This window comes from Artemia franciscana, chromosome 12 (genome assembly GCF_032884065.1).
Source record: "Artemia franciscana chromosome 12, ASM3288406v1, whole genome shotgun sequence".
NCBI classification, from domain to species: domain Eukaryota; kingdom Metazoa; phylum Arthropoda; class Branchiopoda; order Anostraca; family Artemiidae; genus Artemia; species Artemia franciscana.
In genome coordinates, this window is record NC_088874.1 from 19,399,899 (window position 1) to 19,420,981 (window position 21,083).

Consider the following 21,083-nt stretch of genomic DNA (forward strand, 5'->3'; position numbering starts at 1 on the left):
GTAAAATATTACGTATATAAGGGGGTTCGTCTCCTCCTCAACAAGTTTTTTTTAACTGCAAGTAAGGAGTGACGTTAAAACTTTATACGAACAGACATTATTCCGTATATGAAAGGGATTGACCCCTTCTTAACGCCTCGCCATTTACGCTAAAGTTTTTTTTAAAAGTACACTTGTGAGAAAGAGTCAAACTTTAGCGTAAACAGCGAGGCGATCAAGAGGGGACAATCCCTTTCATATACAGATTAATTTTTGTTCGTTTTAAGTTTTAATGACGCTCCTTACTTGCACTTACAAAACTTGTTTTTTTTATATTTAATTTATCTATCAAGGCTCATCAGAGATGTTACTAGCCTAAACGGGTTATTGATAAAATCATACATCTATTGTCAATACCATACTCTTATTTTGTAGTGCAAAGCAACTTCGCTAGTGAATAATTCCAGCTTTAGCGACAAGATAAGAAAAGATTCTTCGTCATATACATCTTCATGCACATCTATTTTGGTATATTTCCCATGAAACAGATCTATCGAACTTCTAAGAATAGTGCACAACAATTATCAGGAATGAAAAATATCTCAAATACATTTTACTACGGTATAAGACGAATTTATGAATTTATTTTTGCCCGCTTATAACATACGAATAAGAAGCGGAGTAAAGAAATATATATATATATATATATATATATATATATATATATATATATATATATATATATATATATATATATATATATATATATATATTTATTACTTCTAAACAAGGAAAATAGATAATATAAAATTAATCAAAACAGGACTCATAAATAGTATTAAATTGTAGAAAATGAAGTAAATGGTTTAAACTTCTCTTAAACATATCGCACTCTATTTAATCTACTACATCTAAAGGGTCGAGTATACAAAATTTTTGCAAAATTAAAACTATTCCTATAATACAGCGGGAATCTTAATAAAAACCTCAGATAGAGACAAACCTTCGGTCGAACCTTTAAATGTTCCGTTTTCGGAACCTTTAAAGACAACCAAATCCAAAGTGGTGAAATATACAGTGGGTGAGGCATAGCTAGAGCACTATACAGTTTAGCAAATACACGCTTAATTATACCTCAGTGCAGCTAGTTTGGCTAAATATTTGTATCCATACAATTTTACATAGCATATTAATTGTAAGGAATTTTTTTAAATTATGGGTGCCGTAGGTAGAGAGGGATATATAATGCCTCCCCCCTTTCTCCTCTGTATAAAAATGATGTCAGTTCATTTCTTGATAGATACGTTGATAGAATCCCAAAGTGGTGAAATATGCAGCGCGTGAGGCATAGCTAGAGCACTATACAGTTTAGCAAATACATGCTTACTGTAACTATACTTCAGTGCAGCAAGTTTAGCGACATATTTGTATACACACAAATTTGCATAACACATTAATTTTAAGAAAGTTTTCAAAATTATGGGTTCCGTAGGTAGAGAGGGATATGTAATACCTCCCCCTGTTTCTCCTCTGGTAGGCAAAAGATAATCAAAAGATGCAATAGTTAATAATTCCAAAATAATTTTCCAAAAATTATTTGATATGTTAACAAGTAATTGAATGTCCGCAGTATTGTAAATGGTACTTGTGTGGTGAAAAAAAGTCATACCTTTGCCTCCTTTCCTCCAGAAAAAAATTGAAAGACTTGAATATCTCTGGAAAAACATGAATGGGTACTTTAAAAAAAAAATAAAAAATCGCGGAGAATAGGCGAGGGAGTCCTTACACTTCCCTTCTTCCTGGGTGATTTCAGTAACTAGTTTCAAGCATGGGGAAGACTGTAATACTAAATCCTGTTTTGAACTACATATCGCATTCAATGGCTGGCAGAATAAAGAAGGAAGTATTTTTGAAACGAGCAGTGGAGTTTCTTGAAATAGACTCACTCTTAAAGGCAAAAGAATTGTTGACTAAGGTGGCCAAAACCGGTGATCGTACGAAATGCGTCCAAGATGAGGACAATCTAATTGATATTGCTAAGCTATTTGCAAGATGCGCTAAAGAAAGAATAGAAGCTCCCAAGTTCGTTATATTTGGTCCACAAGAAGTGACAGCCAGTGGAGCAGAAGTAGGCGCATGTGTTATATCAAAAGTGAATGAAATGCGACGGCAAGTCCCACTCCCGTGTCCGTCCGGCAAATCTCTAAGCGAAGGAAGCCAACTCAATCCTGCACTAGATAGACTTTCTCCACTACCCTATTCAGTAGTTCTGAAGAAGCCACCCCCCATTACCACGCCAGAGGAACGAAATAAATTTATGACGAATATGGGTGGAGAAGACCTGTCAGTCGATGATGTTGAATTGAAAAGAGGCCGACCTGAATGGTGGCTTGTCGTTAAAGCGAAGGATAAGGGAAACATCATTGCCTCTCCTATCAACCAGAAGTCGCAAAGTGCAGAGACTAGGGTCAAATCCCCAGTTTTTATAGGTTTGATAAAAAAAAATTCCGACTACATATGATGCCGATCAGGTGAAAAACTTTGTTTCAGGTTGCGAAAGGGCAGAGCAGGGTGGTGGAAGTCGAATCTATAAGTTGTACTTTTCTTCCCGCTATCTGCTAGATATGGCCATGAAGGGTCGCCAAAACTAAATTTTGAACGTTTTCCGATTGAAGAATTTGTGTACCTTCCAAAAAGATGCTATAATTGCCAGGAATTTTGTAAGGTTTCAGCGACATGCTCCGCTCCCCAGGTTTGTCCCCGTTACGATGTCCAAGGCCATACGTCAAATGCCACTCCCCCCTGCACGAATCCAATTGGCCGTGCAGCATGAAAATCGACAAAACATACCTCTCAGTCATTCCAATGTCCTGAGATGAAAAAGAAAATTGGAAAGCAAAAACGCTCCGATGAATAAACAGAATGCAAGTACTAAGATCGTGTCGTAGAACATGAGCAGAGGTGTCTCTCACAGAATCCCCTTAATTGAAGAATTATGTCGGCGTGGCAATATTCTATGCATCGAAAAACATCTGCTGACAAGTGATAGTCTCAGCCTGCTCAAGTTTTCAGACAATTGTTCATTTTATTTTGTCCCAGCAAAGTCTCGTCATCGTGGAGGGCCCTATGGTGGACTAGCAATCGTAGGTAGCTTTGCAGTTGACTCTGAAAATCTTTATACGGCTGAAAACTTTATGGTTATAAGAGTTGGGAATCTTGTGATCGTCAATGTGTACCTCCCCACAAACTACAGCGACGAAGAATCAGATAACCGATTCTCAAAGGCAGTGCGTGCTCTTGCAAAGTGCCTCAAAACCATTATAATGTCCAAGCTGGAATGCATTATAATCGGAGACTACAACTGTGATCTAGCCAACGACTCCTCTCCTCGGTCCCAGTTGATCCTAAGCACACAGGAAAATCGGTATAGTTTGCTTCCAAAAGACAGTTATTTTACTTTCGTGCACACTAGTGGTTCAGTTTCAAATATAGGCCATGTCGCATGCACATTAAACGTGAGTGGGACAGTTAGCGTGTTAATGGGAAGTCACTCCACCGACCATATCCCCATCGAAGCATGTGTTAATGTGTGTATTCCTAAGGAAAAAAGAACTTCACAGTGGTGCGAAATCAAGGACTGGTTTAAATTTGAGAAAGCCCTGAAGCAGTATCGTACAGATGTTAAAAATGAATATACAGAGAGAATAATCAACGATCCATGTTGTCTATGGAAAGATCGCGTGAAAGATCGCCAAGAAACGCCGAAGTCCATGCTTTGTAACCCAAAGGACTTGCTAGTCTACTTTACGAGCAAATTCATTGCCCCGGATCCCAGTGTATCAAGGCCATATATCGAGCAACTTTTCTGATGCAACTGCAAATGTCTTTAAGTTGAAAAAGAAAAAAAAATACTTGGAGTTGACGGCTTGTGTGCACTTCACCTTGTGAATGGTACTCGTCTTTTGTATGAATATTAATATTATTGTACCAAGTCATATTCGTAGTCAGTATTGTGCCCGATGTTTTCTGTAGAGGACAACTTAACGTCAATCCTGAAAAAAGGGAAGCCAGCTAACATCTGCTCCTGCTATCGCTTAATTACTGTGTCACCAGTTTTATGTGAGCTTTTTGAAATGCTTATATTGTCGAATGTTAGAAACTGTTGCAAAATACCAAACCACTAGTTAGGCTTAACAGTAGGTTTCGGTTGCACTGATGTTCTGTTTGCCATTGCTGCTATTTTGTCTGATTCTGAGGCAACCGGTGACCCGTTAATTATTGGTTCTTTTGATATAAGCCAGGCGTTTGACTCGTCGGTGCATGTGCAAATCTTTTTAGAAGCGTATAAACAAGGGCTAAATCTGTGTATTGTCAGAACTCTGTATTATATATACAATAATCTTAGAGAGCAACTTAAAATAGACTCAAATCCGGCTGAATCCGTTTTTGTATCGGTCCGTACAACAACGGACCGGTTCGTTATTTTAAAGGGATCAGGCAAGGCTCAGCTGTGTCTCCGAGTTTGTATAACAATAGCCTTCTGCTGGCACAAGCCCAGGTAGCTACGTCTTGTGTTTCAAAAGGGATCAACATTTCGCTGATAACGTTTGCCGACGACCTACTTAATTTGAACAGGTCTGTCAATCGACTATCGAAGCATTTTGATGTTTCGAATAGGGAATATAATAAAGTAGGTTTATCATTTACTGTGTCTAAATCGACCGTACTGTTCTTCAACGCGGAGTATTATAAGGAAGAAATTCTTTTAGATGATTCAGCTGTTAAGCCATTTGACAGTATTACCTACCTTGGTTTACCATTCGATTGAAGCCTCTACTCAACAGGGACGTTGCTTGTACGACGCATAGAGGCAAGAATCCGAATTGCTTACAGAACAATCATTGGTAACAGACATCGATTCTGTCGTAGATACCATGCATTGCTGTATAATGCCATTGCCCTCCCACATGTACTGTTTATAGCATCTTCTTGGAAATATGTGTCGTCCGCCCAGTGTACAAAAGTAAGAATTCTGTTTTTTCGATTCGCCAGGTTTCTTCTGAGACTTCCTTCGTTGACGAGGAACTCGCATATTCTGTGTAATTACGAAATGTCCGATCCAATAGTTTGCATTAACCGAGCCATAGATAATTTCCTGGAAAAGGCTAAAGGAAGGACGAACCCGTGGCTAGCTATCATATGGTTTTCTTCGTAGAGTGATTTTCTTTTATTTTTCCAATTGTACTCCGACGTAATTCCATTGAATCTTCGGGTAATAAAAGTACTTACATACATACCTACTTTCTTTAAAAGTATTGGAGAATATTTTAAAAAATTGAATTTTTACTCTACTTTTCTCTAACTATGACTGTATTTTCTAGATGAACCATCCACCGTTCGGTTTCTTTTGTTGGATGTGCTTGCAACAGCTGGTACACCCGCAACATCCAAATTTGTTGCAGATATTTTGAGAAGCGGAAAGCTTGAACCTTCACTAGTTACACCCAATGTGGCAAATATCGCAATGAGTTTATTTTACTATATTAAGATACCAAGTACTGAAGTCTTAGGCGATTTAATGGTAATTATGTTCTTAACTGTTATGACTAATCTTAAAGCTTAGGAAATTAAAAAAAAATGAAAGGGGAAACTATGCTAGCCAAATTTTCTAGTTTTATTTTTAATGATGCTTCTAAAGAATTAGCATAATTAGGTTTTTGATCTCATTCTACAGTGAAATAGCGGCTCAAGTTTCTGATAAAAAACTTTTATCTTTTTGATATAACTTTCATATTGATTTTGACAGAAAAGGTACAATATTCACTTTTTATTGTAAAACGTAAAGTGCGCTATCTTTCATAGTCTTCATTATGTCAAAAGCGGATCTTAGTGGCTTAAATTTCACTTTTTTCCATGTTATGAAAAAGCAGAGAGAGAAAAGAGAATAAAAAGCAGTTATGTACATTTAGAAACCTGAAAACACCTCACATAAGAAGCCAATTAAAAAAAAGCATATACATTAAAAAGTAATCATTCTGATGAAATTAAGACCGATTTTTTTTTAAACATAAAAATACGTGATTGAAATCTCATGGAACAGTAAGATATTTAACATCTTTATTTGAGTAGTGATGTCTCGTTGATTCTAAGTGCTGCGCTATCCCTAGATTTCACAAAATCCCTAACCCGTTATTCCGACAGCAACCCTCCTTTCAAACACATCCCTATCCTGTCATTTTGACGACAGCCCTAGTTTTAAATGCATCCCTATCCCATCATTCCCTGAAAAACAGCAGGTGCATGTTTCGTCATGTATCTTTTCTAGAGATGTTTTCCTAGAGAATGATAATAAATTGTTCAAAACACAGGAAAATACTCATTCTTATAGAATATTTAGAAATGTTTACTTAGAGAATGATCTAAGTTTGCACAAAATATAGGAAAATGGGGGTACAAGACATGTGACTTAGTTCTATATTATGTTCATTTTTTCTTGGTATTATTTTCTCTCGATTCCCAGTCAGTGACACTCAATAACTGTACCACCCCTTAGTGAGCAACTCCAAAGGGTAGTGGAGGGGTGTCTAGCCACCAATCCCAGAGGGGGATTGAAAATTTCAGTAGTAGCCCACATCTGAAAAGATTCAATTTTCTTCTTGAGGCAAACGGAAAAGGTGATAAAAAGGATGCTTATTTTGTCCAGAATTGAATCTACCGACACGGTAAAAGGCGCTTGATCAACTTTTGACTAGTCATGACGGTGTAAAGTTGCTGAAAGACCAAGAGATGTACTATGATGACCAAAAGATGGCAAAGTCATTGAGCAGGCTCAGGGATGATGATCAGACAATTGATAATCAAACATGACCAAGGTTTGGCTTGAAATCACTTGATACTGTAACACGAACCAAGTTGGAAGTTCGTAAGGACCCATAACATGCGTAAAATCACACATGTAATCCATATAATCAAGAAATTGCTTAATATACCCTTAACTAGTGTTGTACGTAGTGACGCTTGAAAATTTGGCTAAGTTCATCTGAAGACCGACCAAGAAGGAGAAACGTACTTTTTGACGCTTAGGCCACACTCCTCCACAAACCTACACAAAGAACCACCGACCCTTCTCTAAAATAGCTGAAGCTCTATTATATACAACTGTATATAATTTTTTAAGCTTCAGCTGAATCATCTACTTCTTTGAGCTGAATACTCTACTTCTATGAAGTGTTAAAATAAATGTCTATGTTGCCGTTTATTTTGTAGGACTACCTGCACATTTAGAAACAAATGCGTTACCGTATGGCATCAATGCCTCTGAAACTGGGGTTCAATATGATTATAGTTTCTCAATAATTCTAAATCGATTGACTATCTCAGAATTTTCACACAATAGCTTTTTGGCCTTTTTTTGGCCAGAACTGTTGTTTTGCATCACGAAATGACTGAAAACACGGCTTTCCTGGAGGACAGACTTTTTGGATAATATAAATGTCTTATGTTAACTTTTATTTTGTAGGACTACCTGCACCGTTAGAAACCAATGTGCCACCGTACGGCATTACTGCTTCTAAAACAGGACATTCAATATGCGTATAGTTTATTTCGTAATTCTAAATCAATTGATCATCTCAGAATATTTCACACAACAGTTTTATGATCTTCTCTTGGCTAGAATTGTTGTTTTGCACCACAAAAATGACTGAAAACACCGTTTTGCTGTAGGACAGTCTGTTTGGCGAAGATAAATGTCTATGTTGACCATTATTTTGTAGGACTACCTTCACCTTTAGAAAACAATGCCCCACCTTACGGTATTACTGCCTCTGAAACAGGAGGCTCAATATGCTTATCGATTTTTCAGCAGTTCGAAATCAGTGGAGAATCTCAAAATTTTCTCACAATAGCTTTTTAGCCTTCTTTTGTCCAGAATTATTGTTTTGCACCACGAAATGATTTAAAACGCCGCTTCGCTGTAGGACGTTTTGACTAAATAAATGTCCATTTTAAGCATTATTTTGTAGGACTACCTGCTCCTTTACAAACCAATGCCCCACAGAACGGCATTACTGCAAGTGAAACAGGCAACTCAATATGTTTATAGTTTTTTCAGTCATTCTAAATCGATTGACCATCTCAAATTTTTCACACAATAGCTTTTTGGCCTTCTTTTGGCTACAATTGTTGTTTTGCACCACAAAATGACTGAAAACACCACTTTGCTTTAGGATAGTCATTATGGTTAAAATAATTGTCTATGTTAAGCATTGTTTTGTATTATTACCTGCAGCTTTAGAAATCAATGCTCCACCATGCGGCATTACTAGCACTGAAACATGTGGATCGATACACATATAGTTTTTTTCGGTAATTCTTAATCAATGGACTACCTCAGAAATTTCACACAGTAACTTTTTGGCATTATTTTGGCTAGAATCGTTGTGTTGTACCACAAAATGCTTGAAAACGCCACTTGTTAAATAATTAACATCTATGTTAACCCTTTATTCTGTATGAATTCCACTTTTAGAAGTAAATACAACACGTTACAGCATTACTGCCCCTCAGGCACCCTTTTTCAGGCACCCCTCTGCATCCCAAGACATTTTTAGGTATTCTAAAATAAAGTGATATCCAATTCATCTTCCCCCGCTTCTGATAACGGTTACAGCGGTTCCACCTTCGATTCTGCTGGATTCCACCCTTGTTCAATCGCTTCAAGTTCCCTCTATGTTTCTCCAATCCAAACTCCAAATTTGGATCCGGTTGTGTCAGTTCTGGATTTCCCACTTGGGCCCTCCGGTTCTACAATTCCGATCCTGTGAATTCCGCTCCAAGATCCATCAATTCCGAGACTTTGTATGCGGCTGCTTCCATGGTAATCTATGGCATGCAAAAGACACCCTGGAACACACTATCACGCCTAAGCCTTTTTTCGCATTTTCCCCGCAAACATAACTTTATAAACCAAAAATGACGATTGCTTTTTATTTGAACAGTGGAAACTTGCCGTTTAATTGCTAAATGGTAATGTTCCATAACAATTTTCAACCTCTGACATTCAATGGCTGACAAAAGGCCCCCTCTAGTAGGCATTATCGTACTTATGGCATTTCAGGTAATTTCTTGCAAAACCATTTGTTTACGTTAGAATCGATCATTTAAACGCTTCTGAAGCTAATTGAAGCTTTCTAGATATGCGCTGGCGCTGAAATTTACCATCTCTCTATGGGTTTGGTAGCTAGGTTCCTCCATCCGTTGGAATTGCTCGCTAAAGGGATGGGTTTTGTCATTTACTGTCATGGGCCGGGAATTGAAAAAAAATAATACCAAGAAAAAATTAATAAAATATAGAATTAAGTCATATGTTTTGTGCCCACATTCTCTTATATTTTCAGCAAACTTAGATCATTCTCTAAGAAAGCATTTCTAAATATTCTCTAAGAAGGAGTATTTTCTTGTGTTTTGAACAAGTTAATATCATTCTCTAAGAAAATATCTGTAGAAATTCTCTTAGAAGGACCCTCCAAAATGCTAGGGTCATATCGCTAAAAAGTGAAGAATAGCTCCGTATGCCTATAGGTTTATAATACCCTTTTAAGGTATTACTTAGCAAGCAGGTGCACTTCAAATATAAACAAACTCTAGTAATCGATTTTGCCCTCTGCATATCAATAATTGCAGTCATAGGAAATACGTAATTAATAGCTTAATCATTCTAGTACGTGGGACAGGGGAATTCTCCGTCTGTGGAATTAGTTAATTCTCAGAATTTATTTCCTGAATCATAATATTAGAAATAGATTGCTGGTCCAGGTCGCTAGGCCGCCGTTCCATTGGATGGTAATGGCCCTTTCAAATCCTAATGGGACAAAAAATATTAGAATATAAAGGCTCCCTAAAAAACACCTTCAAATGAAAAGAAATGGCGAAGAAAGAAATCACCTAATGCATAATGTAACACCGATGTGTGTAACCTCATTACATAACATCCCACGTGTGCCCTGTCATTACATAGCATCCCCCTTGCGCACTGTCATTACGTAGCCCCCATATGTACCCCGTCATTACGTAACTCCCACGTATAAGATTGCGTTACATTTCATTTGTGCACCATCATTATGTAACACCCCGCGTGTGAGCTCTCATTGCGTGGCATATTACGTATGTGCCGCCATTACGTAACACCCATGTAAGTGCTGTCAATAAGTAACACTCGCATGTGGATCGTCATTACGTAACACCCATGTTCGTGCTCTCCTCAGTTACAACCCAGACTTCTCCGTAGACCCCTGATGTCTAGCATGTCATTCCTAACAAATCTACTAAGTCACGCAAGATTACATTACCCCCAATAAATCTAGCAAGGCACGCAAGTTTGCGCTACTCTCAACTCCAATTACGCCACAGACACCTGCATCTCTTTGAAAACATTCCCTATGACGTAAGATGCACCTGCTGGCTGTCACGGAATAATGGGTCAGTGATGCGTTTAAAACTAGGGCTGTCCTCAGAATGACGGGATAGGGTTGTGTTTAAAAGCAGGACTGTCGTCGAAATAACGGGATAGTGATGTCATGGAATCCAGGGAAAGGGCTGCGTCTAAAACAACTGAGGTATCATTACTCATTTGCTGTAGGATATTCGAAGAAAGTGACTTATAACAATAAATACAACTATTAGTTTCATTCTGAAGAATATAAATAGGTTTAATTAACCAGTGAGTTATAGATTCCATACAGAAATACAGTAGGAAAACTAGAAAATTTACGATGGAAAAAAAGAATATGTTTTTAAAATATGTGTCAGCCAAAGGTGAAAAATCCAGTAGGAATTTTACGACAATTTAATGCTTATAAAAAAATATAAACCACACTTATGCGGTCGATCCAAGCATAAAAGGTTAATGATTCTTATATTGATTTAAAAGATGCATATTTTTGTGAATCAATTAAAAACTGTATTGAAGTTTTTTCTCAAATATAAGCGATATCGGTATCGTTTCTTAGAGATAAAAAGCATAAAAGGCCTCTACAAATAACTTTTTTAGAATTAATCGGCAATTTTAGGTATCAGAACAATCTTAATGTCTTAAACACAGAGATAAATCCCGTTATACAGTCGATTCTTTTAAAAGAGCGGCTAAAGTTCTTAAAGAAAGGAGAAAGCAATTTTTTAACAAAACAATGCGAAAAGTAAAATTAATCATAATTTTCCATGTATCTACAAGTCCTAGCTATAATTAATTTTGAATTCTGCATCGGCATTTTGAAAATTACCGACTGAATCACTACCCTTTGAGGCACGCAACAATTCAGAAACAGACATAGTTTTAAATTAATTGATAGTAGGTTGAATTAATAGTTGACCTATAAAATAAGAAATCGCCAGAGTAGACATATCCTTTATTGACACGGTTATGACAAGAGATTTTAATGAGGGTTAACATAGATATGAGAAAGTCTACCAGATTTCGACAAGGGGTAACGCTAGCTCCTCCTGTTGAATAACCAAGCTCAGGATTTTACTACAAGCTTTGGTGAAAAAAAATATATTGGGAAACATGCAACAAATTTTGTTTTTGTTTAGAACTTTGTATTGTAATATTAGCCCAAGATTTATAATCAGTAAGTTTTAAGCCCTTAAACTCTAAGTCTAGTCAAAATCAAACATTAATTGTAGAATATGTACTTACTTTGTATTAATTTAGGACAGTCACAATGTAATCTTAACAATTTTTAATGGCTGAAATTCATATACTTGCTGCAATTCCCTAATCTCTGAATTACAATACGATAATAACATACATATATATGTGATGTTGACTAGGGGGGCTGTGGGAAGGGACTAGTTCCCAAGGAGCCTATTTTGGGCCTCCCGATCATACATATTGAAAATCTTTGCTTTGCTCTGATTTGAATATAGTCATTTAGTCTTATCATTTAGTTGATTTCATTATCTAGTTTAATCTAAGATATACCGCATATTGTAAAATTGGGATATTTGGGTTAGAGTCAAGTTGAGTTTATCGAATTTTTCACCGGCCAGGTATGTTGTTCTGCTCTTATGGGTTAAATATAACTAACAATGTTAATCTTAAACCTTATTTTTTCTAAAAAAAAGAATAATTAATATTTTTCTCTTAAAAGGACCTGGTCAAATTTTCTGGAAAATACGAAAAGGATCCTCAACTACATACAACTGCCCTCATGGGCATGGCCGAGCTATTATTCCATGCTTGTGCAGAGCATAGGCTTAGTGATATTCGTTTCCCTACAAGGACATATGGACGATTTTGTAGCCCTGATGACGCAGTTTACAAGGAGTTCGTGGATTATATAACAGTAAGTCTGATTTTGACTGTACCGACAAACGTAGTTCTTGGCCCAAGATAGTTTCATTTTGCCTCTGATGCTGGAATTTCCTCTCAATTCGTGAACAAATGAGGTCTCTTAAAAAATTCTAACGGCTATTGAAAAATAAGTTTTACATAATCCATTAGACCTTAAGTATTTTGCACAAGTTATTTTGCCAAATTTGCACGTTCTGCTTTTGTCAAACCTTCAAAAATTACTACGAAAACTGTTGGTAATGGGAAAATATCTGGTTTCATTTTTATTGCTTAAATCTATACTACTACTAATATTAACAACTTACCGCAGCTCCAAGCCACCTGAGGCCAAAACAGCTATGTACGCTCCTCCTCCTCCATCCCAATATATTCTAAGCCACCATCCCAAGAAGTTCCCATTTCCTTCAAATCTCTCTGTATGACATCCTCCCACCCCAGACGAGGACGACCAGCTTTCCGTTTAGCCCTGGGATGGTTGGACGAAAAGGACAATCTTCGGCAATCTGTCATCCTTCATCCGCAGAACGTGCCCTAGCCATCTCAGCCTTTCTTTCATTATAGCCCAAGAAAGCGGGATTGGAACCACTTTTTTTGAACAGCCTACTGTTTGATATACGGTTTGTCAGCCGGGTACTCAGAACCATCCGTAGGCAATTTTTCTGGAAAACACCTTGTAAATCTTCATCCACTTTTCGGAGTGCACATGCTTCACAGCCATATTTGACCACTCTCATCACTGTACCTTCCAATATTTTCTAACATCTCTACTGCTCCCACCGTCTTTACTAATAATACTACCAAGTTAAATGAAGCTGCTCACCCGATCAATCTTTTAGTTACCCCACGTCACACTTTAATCATCACTTATTCCTAGCCTTAGTGACTTTGTCTTCTTAACATAGATTTTCAAATCTATTCTAGCACCCTGAACTCGCAAAACCTCTAAAAGTTCATTCATTTTGCACACACTTTCATCTAGGATGCTTCAATCATCAGTATAATAAGAACGGAACATTTGTTCTAATTTTTAATCCAAAATACGGTTAAATTTTGTTCCTTGATGTTATTTATTTCTATTCTGAAAACCGTATTTAGTGGTTTAATAATACTCTTTTGGGATTAATAAGTAGTTGCACCATAAGGCATCGATGACTGAATTGGAAATGGCGAAAAACGCTTCGGAACTGTCACATTATAGTAACTGTCACAGTCATTAGTAAAACTAACACTGATAATAATGCACAATAGCTGAATTAAGACTTGATTAAGAATTCACACAAATATATATATATATATATATATATATATATATATATATATATATATATATATATATATATATATATATATATATCAGAAGATACATACCTAAAATATACAAAGAAAACAAGATTTAGTAAAACCTATGAAGAAAAAGCTAATTATCTTGCAAATTTTTTTTTAGCCTTAGCCGATTTGGAAATTTTTTTAGACTTGCCTAAAAGGTCCCTTTTTTTATGTACCTTGTGAGACAATTTTTTATAAGTGCTTACACTACTGTTCATTCTTTTACCCATGTAAATTTCTTCAGCGCTGCCAAAGAAGGCTCCATATTTTAAAGACATGAATAAAATTGCATAGAACTTGCAAATCACTTTCCAAGGTGAAGCGTAGGTTATGTAAAAATTAATTTTTTTTATTTAAAATACTATGTGTCCAAGGCCTTTACTGTTTTTGACACCATTGTATAGCTGAGTCATGCATTCTGAGCTTTAATGGATAAGAACTTTCCTGGACTTAGATTATGCTGATGATTTAATCATCCTAAAAGAAAGTGTGAGAAAATGAATGAACTTTGAGAGGTTTTGCGAGTTCAGGGTGCTAGAATAGGTTTGAAAATTAATGTTAAGAAGACTAAGTCACTGAGGCTAGAAATAAGTGAAGATGAAAACGTGACTCTGGGTCACGAAACTATTTATCAGGTGGACAGCTTCACTTAATAGTATTATTAGTAAACACGGTGGGAGCAGTAAAGATTTGGAAAGCAGAATAGGCCAAGCTCAAGGTATTTTTACCTTGCATAAGTCTGCAAACCAAGATTAGAATATTAGAAGCTATAGTGATGACAATGGTCAAATATGGCTCTGAAGCATGGGCACTCCGAAAAGTGGATGAAGATTTGCTCGATGTTTTCAAGAGAAATTGCTTATGGATTGATTTGGGTACCCGGCTGACTGACCGTACTACAAATAGTAGGCTGTACGGAAAGTGTGTCCAATCCCGCTTTTTAGGGCTATAATGAGAAAAAGGTTAAGATGTCTAGGGCAGGTTCTGCGGATGAAGGATGACAGATGGCCGAATATTGTCCTTTTCAGCCAACCCTCTGGGGCAAACTGGAAAGCAGGTTGTCTACGAAAAGTGTCATAAAGAAATATTTAAAGGACATCGAAACTTCCTGGGAGGATGTAAAGAGGGGGGCTTTGAATAAATACGCATGGAGGAGGAGCGTGCGTATCTCTGTTAGCCTCAGGCGGTCTGGTGCTGCTGCGAGTTGTTAGCAGTAGTAGTAGTAATTTAAAGAAAAATGAGTGTTAGACAGTAAATTATTTGGATCGTAACCCTTCTATCACATTCTGTAGTAGGTACAAACTCTGAATAACTTGTCAAAGGTCCTTGTCTGTAACAGAAGTTGAAATTTAGAGATTTTTTAGAGAAAACAAGAATTTTTTGTGTTTACAAAAATCTGCCTTAAAATTTTACTGCAAAAGACAGTTGCGTTATGTAATAATTGCCATTTATAGTCCATACGGTTTCTTTTGCCTAATAATCTTATACTAATCCTAATAATCTTTATCGATCCTGTGCAATAGCAAAAGGTGTTTTTTCGTACCAACAAAAGGCTTTAAGTGAAGCTCTTTGAAGATAACTAATAACTCTTTATTATTTATTATATGATAAGACTCTATCAAATGATCGAAAATATTATGTGCAAGCGACTTTTGTTTTCGAAGGTAAATTTAAATGCAAAAATAGAATGTAAAATATGAAACTGGTTGAAACCGTAAATGTCATAATTAAGACCTCAGACTAACGTCACTCATCGAACATCGAGTTAGTTATTCAAGTTAGGATGAGGAACTATAAATACATCTACATATGTGGGCTGACATGGAGAGAACTCTTACACTATTTACCAATTCTTACACTAAAATTGATCTTAAGGGCTTTTTGCCAAGAAAACTAAGAGAAGAGTAACCCAATTTTAGCGGTGACTCTTGTTTGAGTTTCAACCCCCCCCCCACAGACTTGGGTGAACATATATCCATCAGCATAATTAAGGACATTGCAGTGGTCAGGTTTTGTTAACTAATTGCTTTGTAGCGTTATTTATAAGATCTTAGATTAAGTTTTGCTCAGTTTTCCCATTAAGTACCCAATATCAGATTTTTAATCAAGCAAACAGGCTGATAATAAATATATTTTTTTATTCAGGGACTTCTTAATGGAGCGTCTACCAAATTTGAAACTATGGCGTATTTAACAGTTGCTGGAACTTTGGGAACAAGTGAAATGTTCCCTCTTCTTCTTCCATATGTTCGTGGAGTTGCTGATTCCTCTCCCTCAGTTCGCTCTCGTGCTGTCCTTGCTTTACACCGCTACGCATACTTGGATAGGGAAAGGGTAAATTATGCTTTTTTTTTTAAATCAGCCAAATGTTTCTTTTTCAACTTCTTTAAAACTTATCACTGAAATTTTATTTAAATTCTATAGATAAAAATGATATTATCATAAAATAAAAGAAGAGCTATATGCAAACGTCTTGTATGATTTTTTTTAAGGCTTCAGAGAAGGCAAGGTAACACAAAGGCATTCAGATTAAAAAAAACAATTTTTGGTTATCAGTTGAATAAAAAAAAATGAAAAAAAAAGTTTTTCAAGAAAAGTAAAGAGCCATATTAAAGCCAAGGTGAACAGAAAGAAAGTAATATAATTCTTCAAACTTAAAAACAAAAATTGAAACATTTTTTTATCAGTCATAACCGATAACTAAAAAAAAAAAGAATAACAAAATCAAAAGGCTAATCAATGTTTGCAAATAAGAGTGGTGATTCGTACCCCTCTCACGCCCTCCAACCGGTTCGGAAGCCATCCATGTTTTATTAAAAACAATGTTTATTTTGAAGAATGTGGTTTCCATTTGCTAAAACATCGACCGCAATAGAGAAAGAATCATTTTTGACTCAGAGAACGATTCCTTAAAGCTTTGAGCGAACCACCCACCCATGATCAAAGGAGCTATTTATTTTCCGATTTAAAACCTATATGTGGACAATTAGCAATTCGTATTATGCTGAAGACACATGCTCTCTATTTAAGTAGCCCTACAGCGCTGCCTCTGACAGTATAATTGGTAGTATTGGGCTCATAAGAAACACCAAATATACTTTTAGTCTTTTACTTACTTTTATCTCCAGATTTATCATTAATCGAAGGAGGCAACAAATGGTCTGATGAAATGATCCCCATAGGAAAAAAGTTGAGATTCTGCAACATGCTTAAAAGTGGTTTCTCGAAAACAGCCATAGAACCACATTTACCTAGTTGCTTATGTAGATAATTTTCAAGCCTATAAGAAGGAACTTACGATCCTTTTTTGGATGAGCTGATATATAGAAGACCAAAATATTTTGGCACTCTTATCCTCTCCGTAAACATGATAATTGCAGTCCACTTACACTCTCCTAATACTCCCTGAAATACTCCGAGTGTCTAACTTCTTTGTATTGTCTCCTTACGGTGGGATCAAACAACTGAGGGAACTTTATTGGAAGTTTTACTCTTCATTTGTATGAAATGATTTCAGGTTGTGGCAATTGTAAATGCCCTTTATGACAACCGCTCTGAAAATCCAGAAGTTCGAATGGCAGCCTTAGCAATTCTTCTTAATAGTAACGCTCCCTTTGCAACGTGGCAGAAGGTTGCGTGGAATTCATGGTTTGAAAAGAACAACCAAGTTGCTGCGTTTGCTTCATCATTGGTCGGAACTATAGCTGAGATTCCAGAATATCAAGTTCAGTATTCAGAGTTGTAAGTACCCATATATTAAGTGCTATTATGAACCTAAATAACAAAATCGTTTACAAACCAAAATGATCGACTTCCCTTTTAAACTTTTTGAGAAATTAGTTTGAGTCAATGGGCTCTTGATTGTATTCATACAATTTGAAACAGAAGTTAATGCTCGAAAATGAAAACGAATAATTTTGCTAAAACATAATTTTGGGAAATAAATAATAACAAAAATCATGATTTAATTGTAATCCAGTTAAAGTTTTAGCTGATAAATTAAAAGACAATCTCTGATCTATTGTCTGCGGCGATAGTTTTTATTAGCAAAATCGTCCCTGAATAGATAGAAGATACATACGATTTTCAACGAATTACCAAAGCATAGCTTGACTGTGATCTAAACAAACTCGATTGTATTTTCTTCCTCAGTAATCTGTATGATTGTTTTATAGAGTTCTTGATCAATCTTGTGTCCTAGTCAATCAACCAAACACAAGAAAGAGTTTTCGGAAAATTTCAAACTGTAGTTGAATATTGACACCTCTGATGAGAGTTATTTAAGGTTTGTCATTGTATTACTTAAAACAGCTTGACAGTGTTAGGGGAATACGGGGGGCTCCGGAGATTGATTCAATTTTTAGATTTATCAGGGCATTGACTCTTACAAAGAATTGATATGAAAGGGTTTCACCTGGAAAATCTATACTGTTAATTATCTGTAATTTGTCTTCAATGAACAAAAACAAAAATACACTTTTATGCTAGGCTAAAAGGGTGGAAAAGAGAGCATTGGTAGATTCAGCTCAGAAAAGCTCTTGTAAGTCAATTTATATTTTTTTAATTGCCTAAATTTCATCTTTACTAGTCTTTTCCGTCGATCAGTTTGTCTGAACAGTAAATTTTAAACACCACCATGTATAATGTTTCAGTACTTGTCTCATTTTTCCTCTATGTAAACTTGTATTCAGATTTATATAAAATCCGGACAATCAAGTTTTAAAAAGAAGAAAAAGTGATCACAAAGAAATGGATAGCGTGTCCCAACTGTGTTAAGCGCTGCAACATACAGCTAAACAAAAAAAAAATTTAATGTAGATTTCTTAGCAGTCCGAAAATACCTGAGGTATCTTGAGATAGAAGTGATATTTTAAGCCCTTTTTGTTATCAAGTAAGTAAAGTCATATATTTCTGGTGAAGGTTACTATTTCTCTGATGATGCTGTCTGAACTCAGACCTTAAATCAGGTAGGAATAAAAATTCTCAAAGGTCATATAAAATGCTGCTAACCACTAATTTCAGAATCATTCGTTCCACCAGCAGGAAAGATTTCAGGTGATACTAACCCCATGCTATTCGGGTCAAACGATAAAGGCACTTGACGATAGTCAAAACATCTAAAAACTAAGGCCTTATTTTTCTAATTAGCTCAAATTCCTTTTTCAGTCACAAGGAAATTACAGCCTTAGTAGTTTAATGATAAAAAGGGGTAATAACGGAAAAGGGAGGGAATGAATTCATTTAAACTCAACTGCTTCTATTTTTTCCGTGTCGGTGGTTAAACTCTCTGTCAGTGAAGCACAATATGACTAGAAATGAACATTCAAATACTTCTTCTTCTGCTTCCTCTTCTTCTGGTTATATATCCCATGCCCCTTGAATATCCAGATATGGACACTTCTTGCCACCCCCCTCCAACAAAAATGCTATAGATTTGCCCCTGAAGGCGACTGTTTAAAATCAGTCAATGAAATGTGAACCTCTTCGAGAGATTACAATGAATAAATTGTTTAGCTGCTTTTTACTGTTTATTATTTTATTGAGGCCAAAAGCCAAAAAAACCCTTCGGCCTAAAGCAACAGTTCTGCCTCTCTGTTTACATTTCTAATTTTGTATAATTAAAAATTGGACTGCTTATAGTCACTGCCACTGCTAAAGGTCGCATCTGATATCTTCACACTCGTGAAATAATTGTTAAAACTGATTTGCTGAGCTATTCTCAATAGGGTTGTCAACTGGACACATTTTATGCCAGAACGACACATTCCCATATGCTGGGAAACAATGAAATTAAAGGCCAAAAAAGTGACATATCTTAGAAATTTGGGACACAAAAGGGCAAAAAAGGACACATTTTGTAAATTTAATGACATAAAACGAAACATCTCCCAACTGGATATATGTTTTTGTAAAAAAAAAAAAAAAAAAAAAAAAACATTTTTCACCAAAGTAGAGCTTTTTCTCGATATACATTTTTTTTAGTACCCAGGTTTTGCCAAAGATGTCGTAAGCAAGGAATTTTCACCACAGTAAAGGATTTGCGCCTTTATACGAGTTTCGTTCCTTGACACACAATCATTTTGTATGAATGTTTTAGATGGATTTGTTTTTGTTTTTATTACATTTGATATTAACTGCCCATTTTCAAAGAGGTTTACGAAGCGTCTTTTGGTCCATAATATAACTGGTAAAAAATAGCCTCTAGTTTTTGAGACTTCAAGATAGACACATTTCTGCTAAAAATGACATGTTTTTGGAAGTTCAGGGGACATACTCACGGACCAAAAAGTTGGCAGCCCTGATTTTCAAAAGAACGATTAGTCGAGTAGTGTATATTCAAGTTCAATCATGTCTTGTTCCTTCTGATACGTACTACCCTGCTGATCCTCCCTTTGAGAACAGCTGATCAATTTGTTTTGATAATATACTCAGAGGGTTAAAAATGACAGATACGAGCTTTAGGCGTTACAGCAATAATAAGTAAACTTTTCTGCTGACAAGTGAAAATTTTTCATTTTAGGATAAATAAAGCCAAGGCCGCCAAAAACTTCATGAAACCATCAGATTATAACAACTATTATTCAAGCTCAAAGCACAGAGGAAGTTGGTCAAACAGTCTAAATGCCGGCTATCTTCTTCACACACCAACATGGATGAGCGGGCACCAAACCCAGCCCCTTGCACAGTCATACAGAATTGGATTCCAGACAGGTCCTGATATTATCATGCTATTACAGGTGAAAATTTTAGCCGTTCTTGTTCTAACATGTTAAGCATTGTAGACTTGTTAAATCTTATGTAGTTTTCCACCTTAGAAATGTCGAGTAACCAGTCAATATTCCTGAATAAAGAAGTCATATCTCAATTTGTAATAAATGGAAATACCGAACAAAAGTAACGTATATAAAAAAGACAGAAATCTAACCTTTATTAGCAGTGTTTTAACATGTGCGCTGATGTTTGTGTTGAATTGGTTTTTCAGTTAAAAGGTTAGATCTAATGAAATAAAAGTTTAGATGCTGGTAATTTTAATAAATCCTTCTGTGGCTCATATTCAGTTATTCTTATCCGGCTGCGTTGTCCTAATTTGAGGATTCTTTTATTCAATACATATTTTGAATTAGAAAAAAGCCATGGTTAACCAATTAATGGAAACCATATTTTTACTAAAATTGTAGAGCTAATAAAAAGGAATAATATAAGCTGCTTTCAAATGAATGAAAACAAATAAAATACTGACTCTAACTACTTAAGATAATTCAGTAAAGCTCAAGCTCTAGTCAAAATAAGACCTTATGAGACTTCTGAAGTGTCAGTTTGTTTTCCTAGGGTTTCATTATTCCAAAATGGAAAAATCGCAATTAGTGTAACGCAATTAGCATATGCGAAATTAGCGTATGTCCCAGCTGGCCACTCCAGTTAAGGC

At 36.0% G+C, this 21,083-nt stretch overlaps 1 protein-coding gene across 1 annotated transcript in view; it reads left to right on the forward strand.

The window, feature by feature from the left end:
- The window catches only part of LOC136033813 (uncharacterized), a 129,835-nt gene that overhangs the window by 56,017 nt on the left and 52,735 nt on the right, over nucleotides 1-21,083 (forward strand). The window contains exons 8-12 of the mRNA XM_065714727.1: nucleotides 5,361-5,560; nucleotides 12,129-12,323; nucleotides 15,803-15,991; nucleotides 17,175-17,398; nucleotides 20,178-20,394. Of these exons, the coding sequence (XP_065570799.1) occupies nucleotides 5,361-5,560; nucleotides 12,129-12,323; nucleotides 15,803-15,991; nucleotides 17,175-17,398; nucleotides 20,178-20,394 (1,025 nt within the window). The remainder of the gene's footprint in view (nucleotides 1-5,360; nucleotides 5,561-12,128; nucleotides 12,324-15,802; nucleotides 15,992-17,174; nucleotides 17,399-20,177; nucleotides 20,395-21,083) is intronic.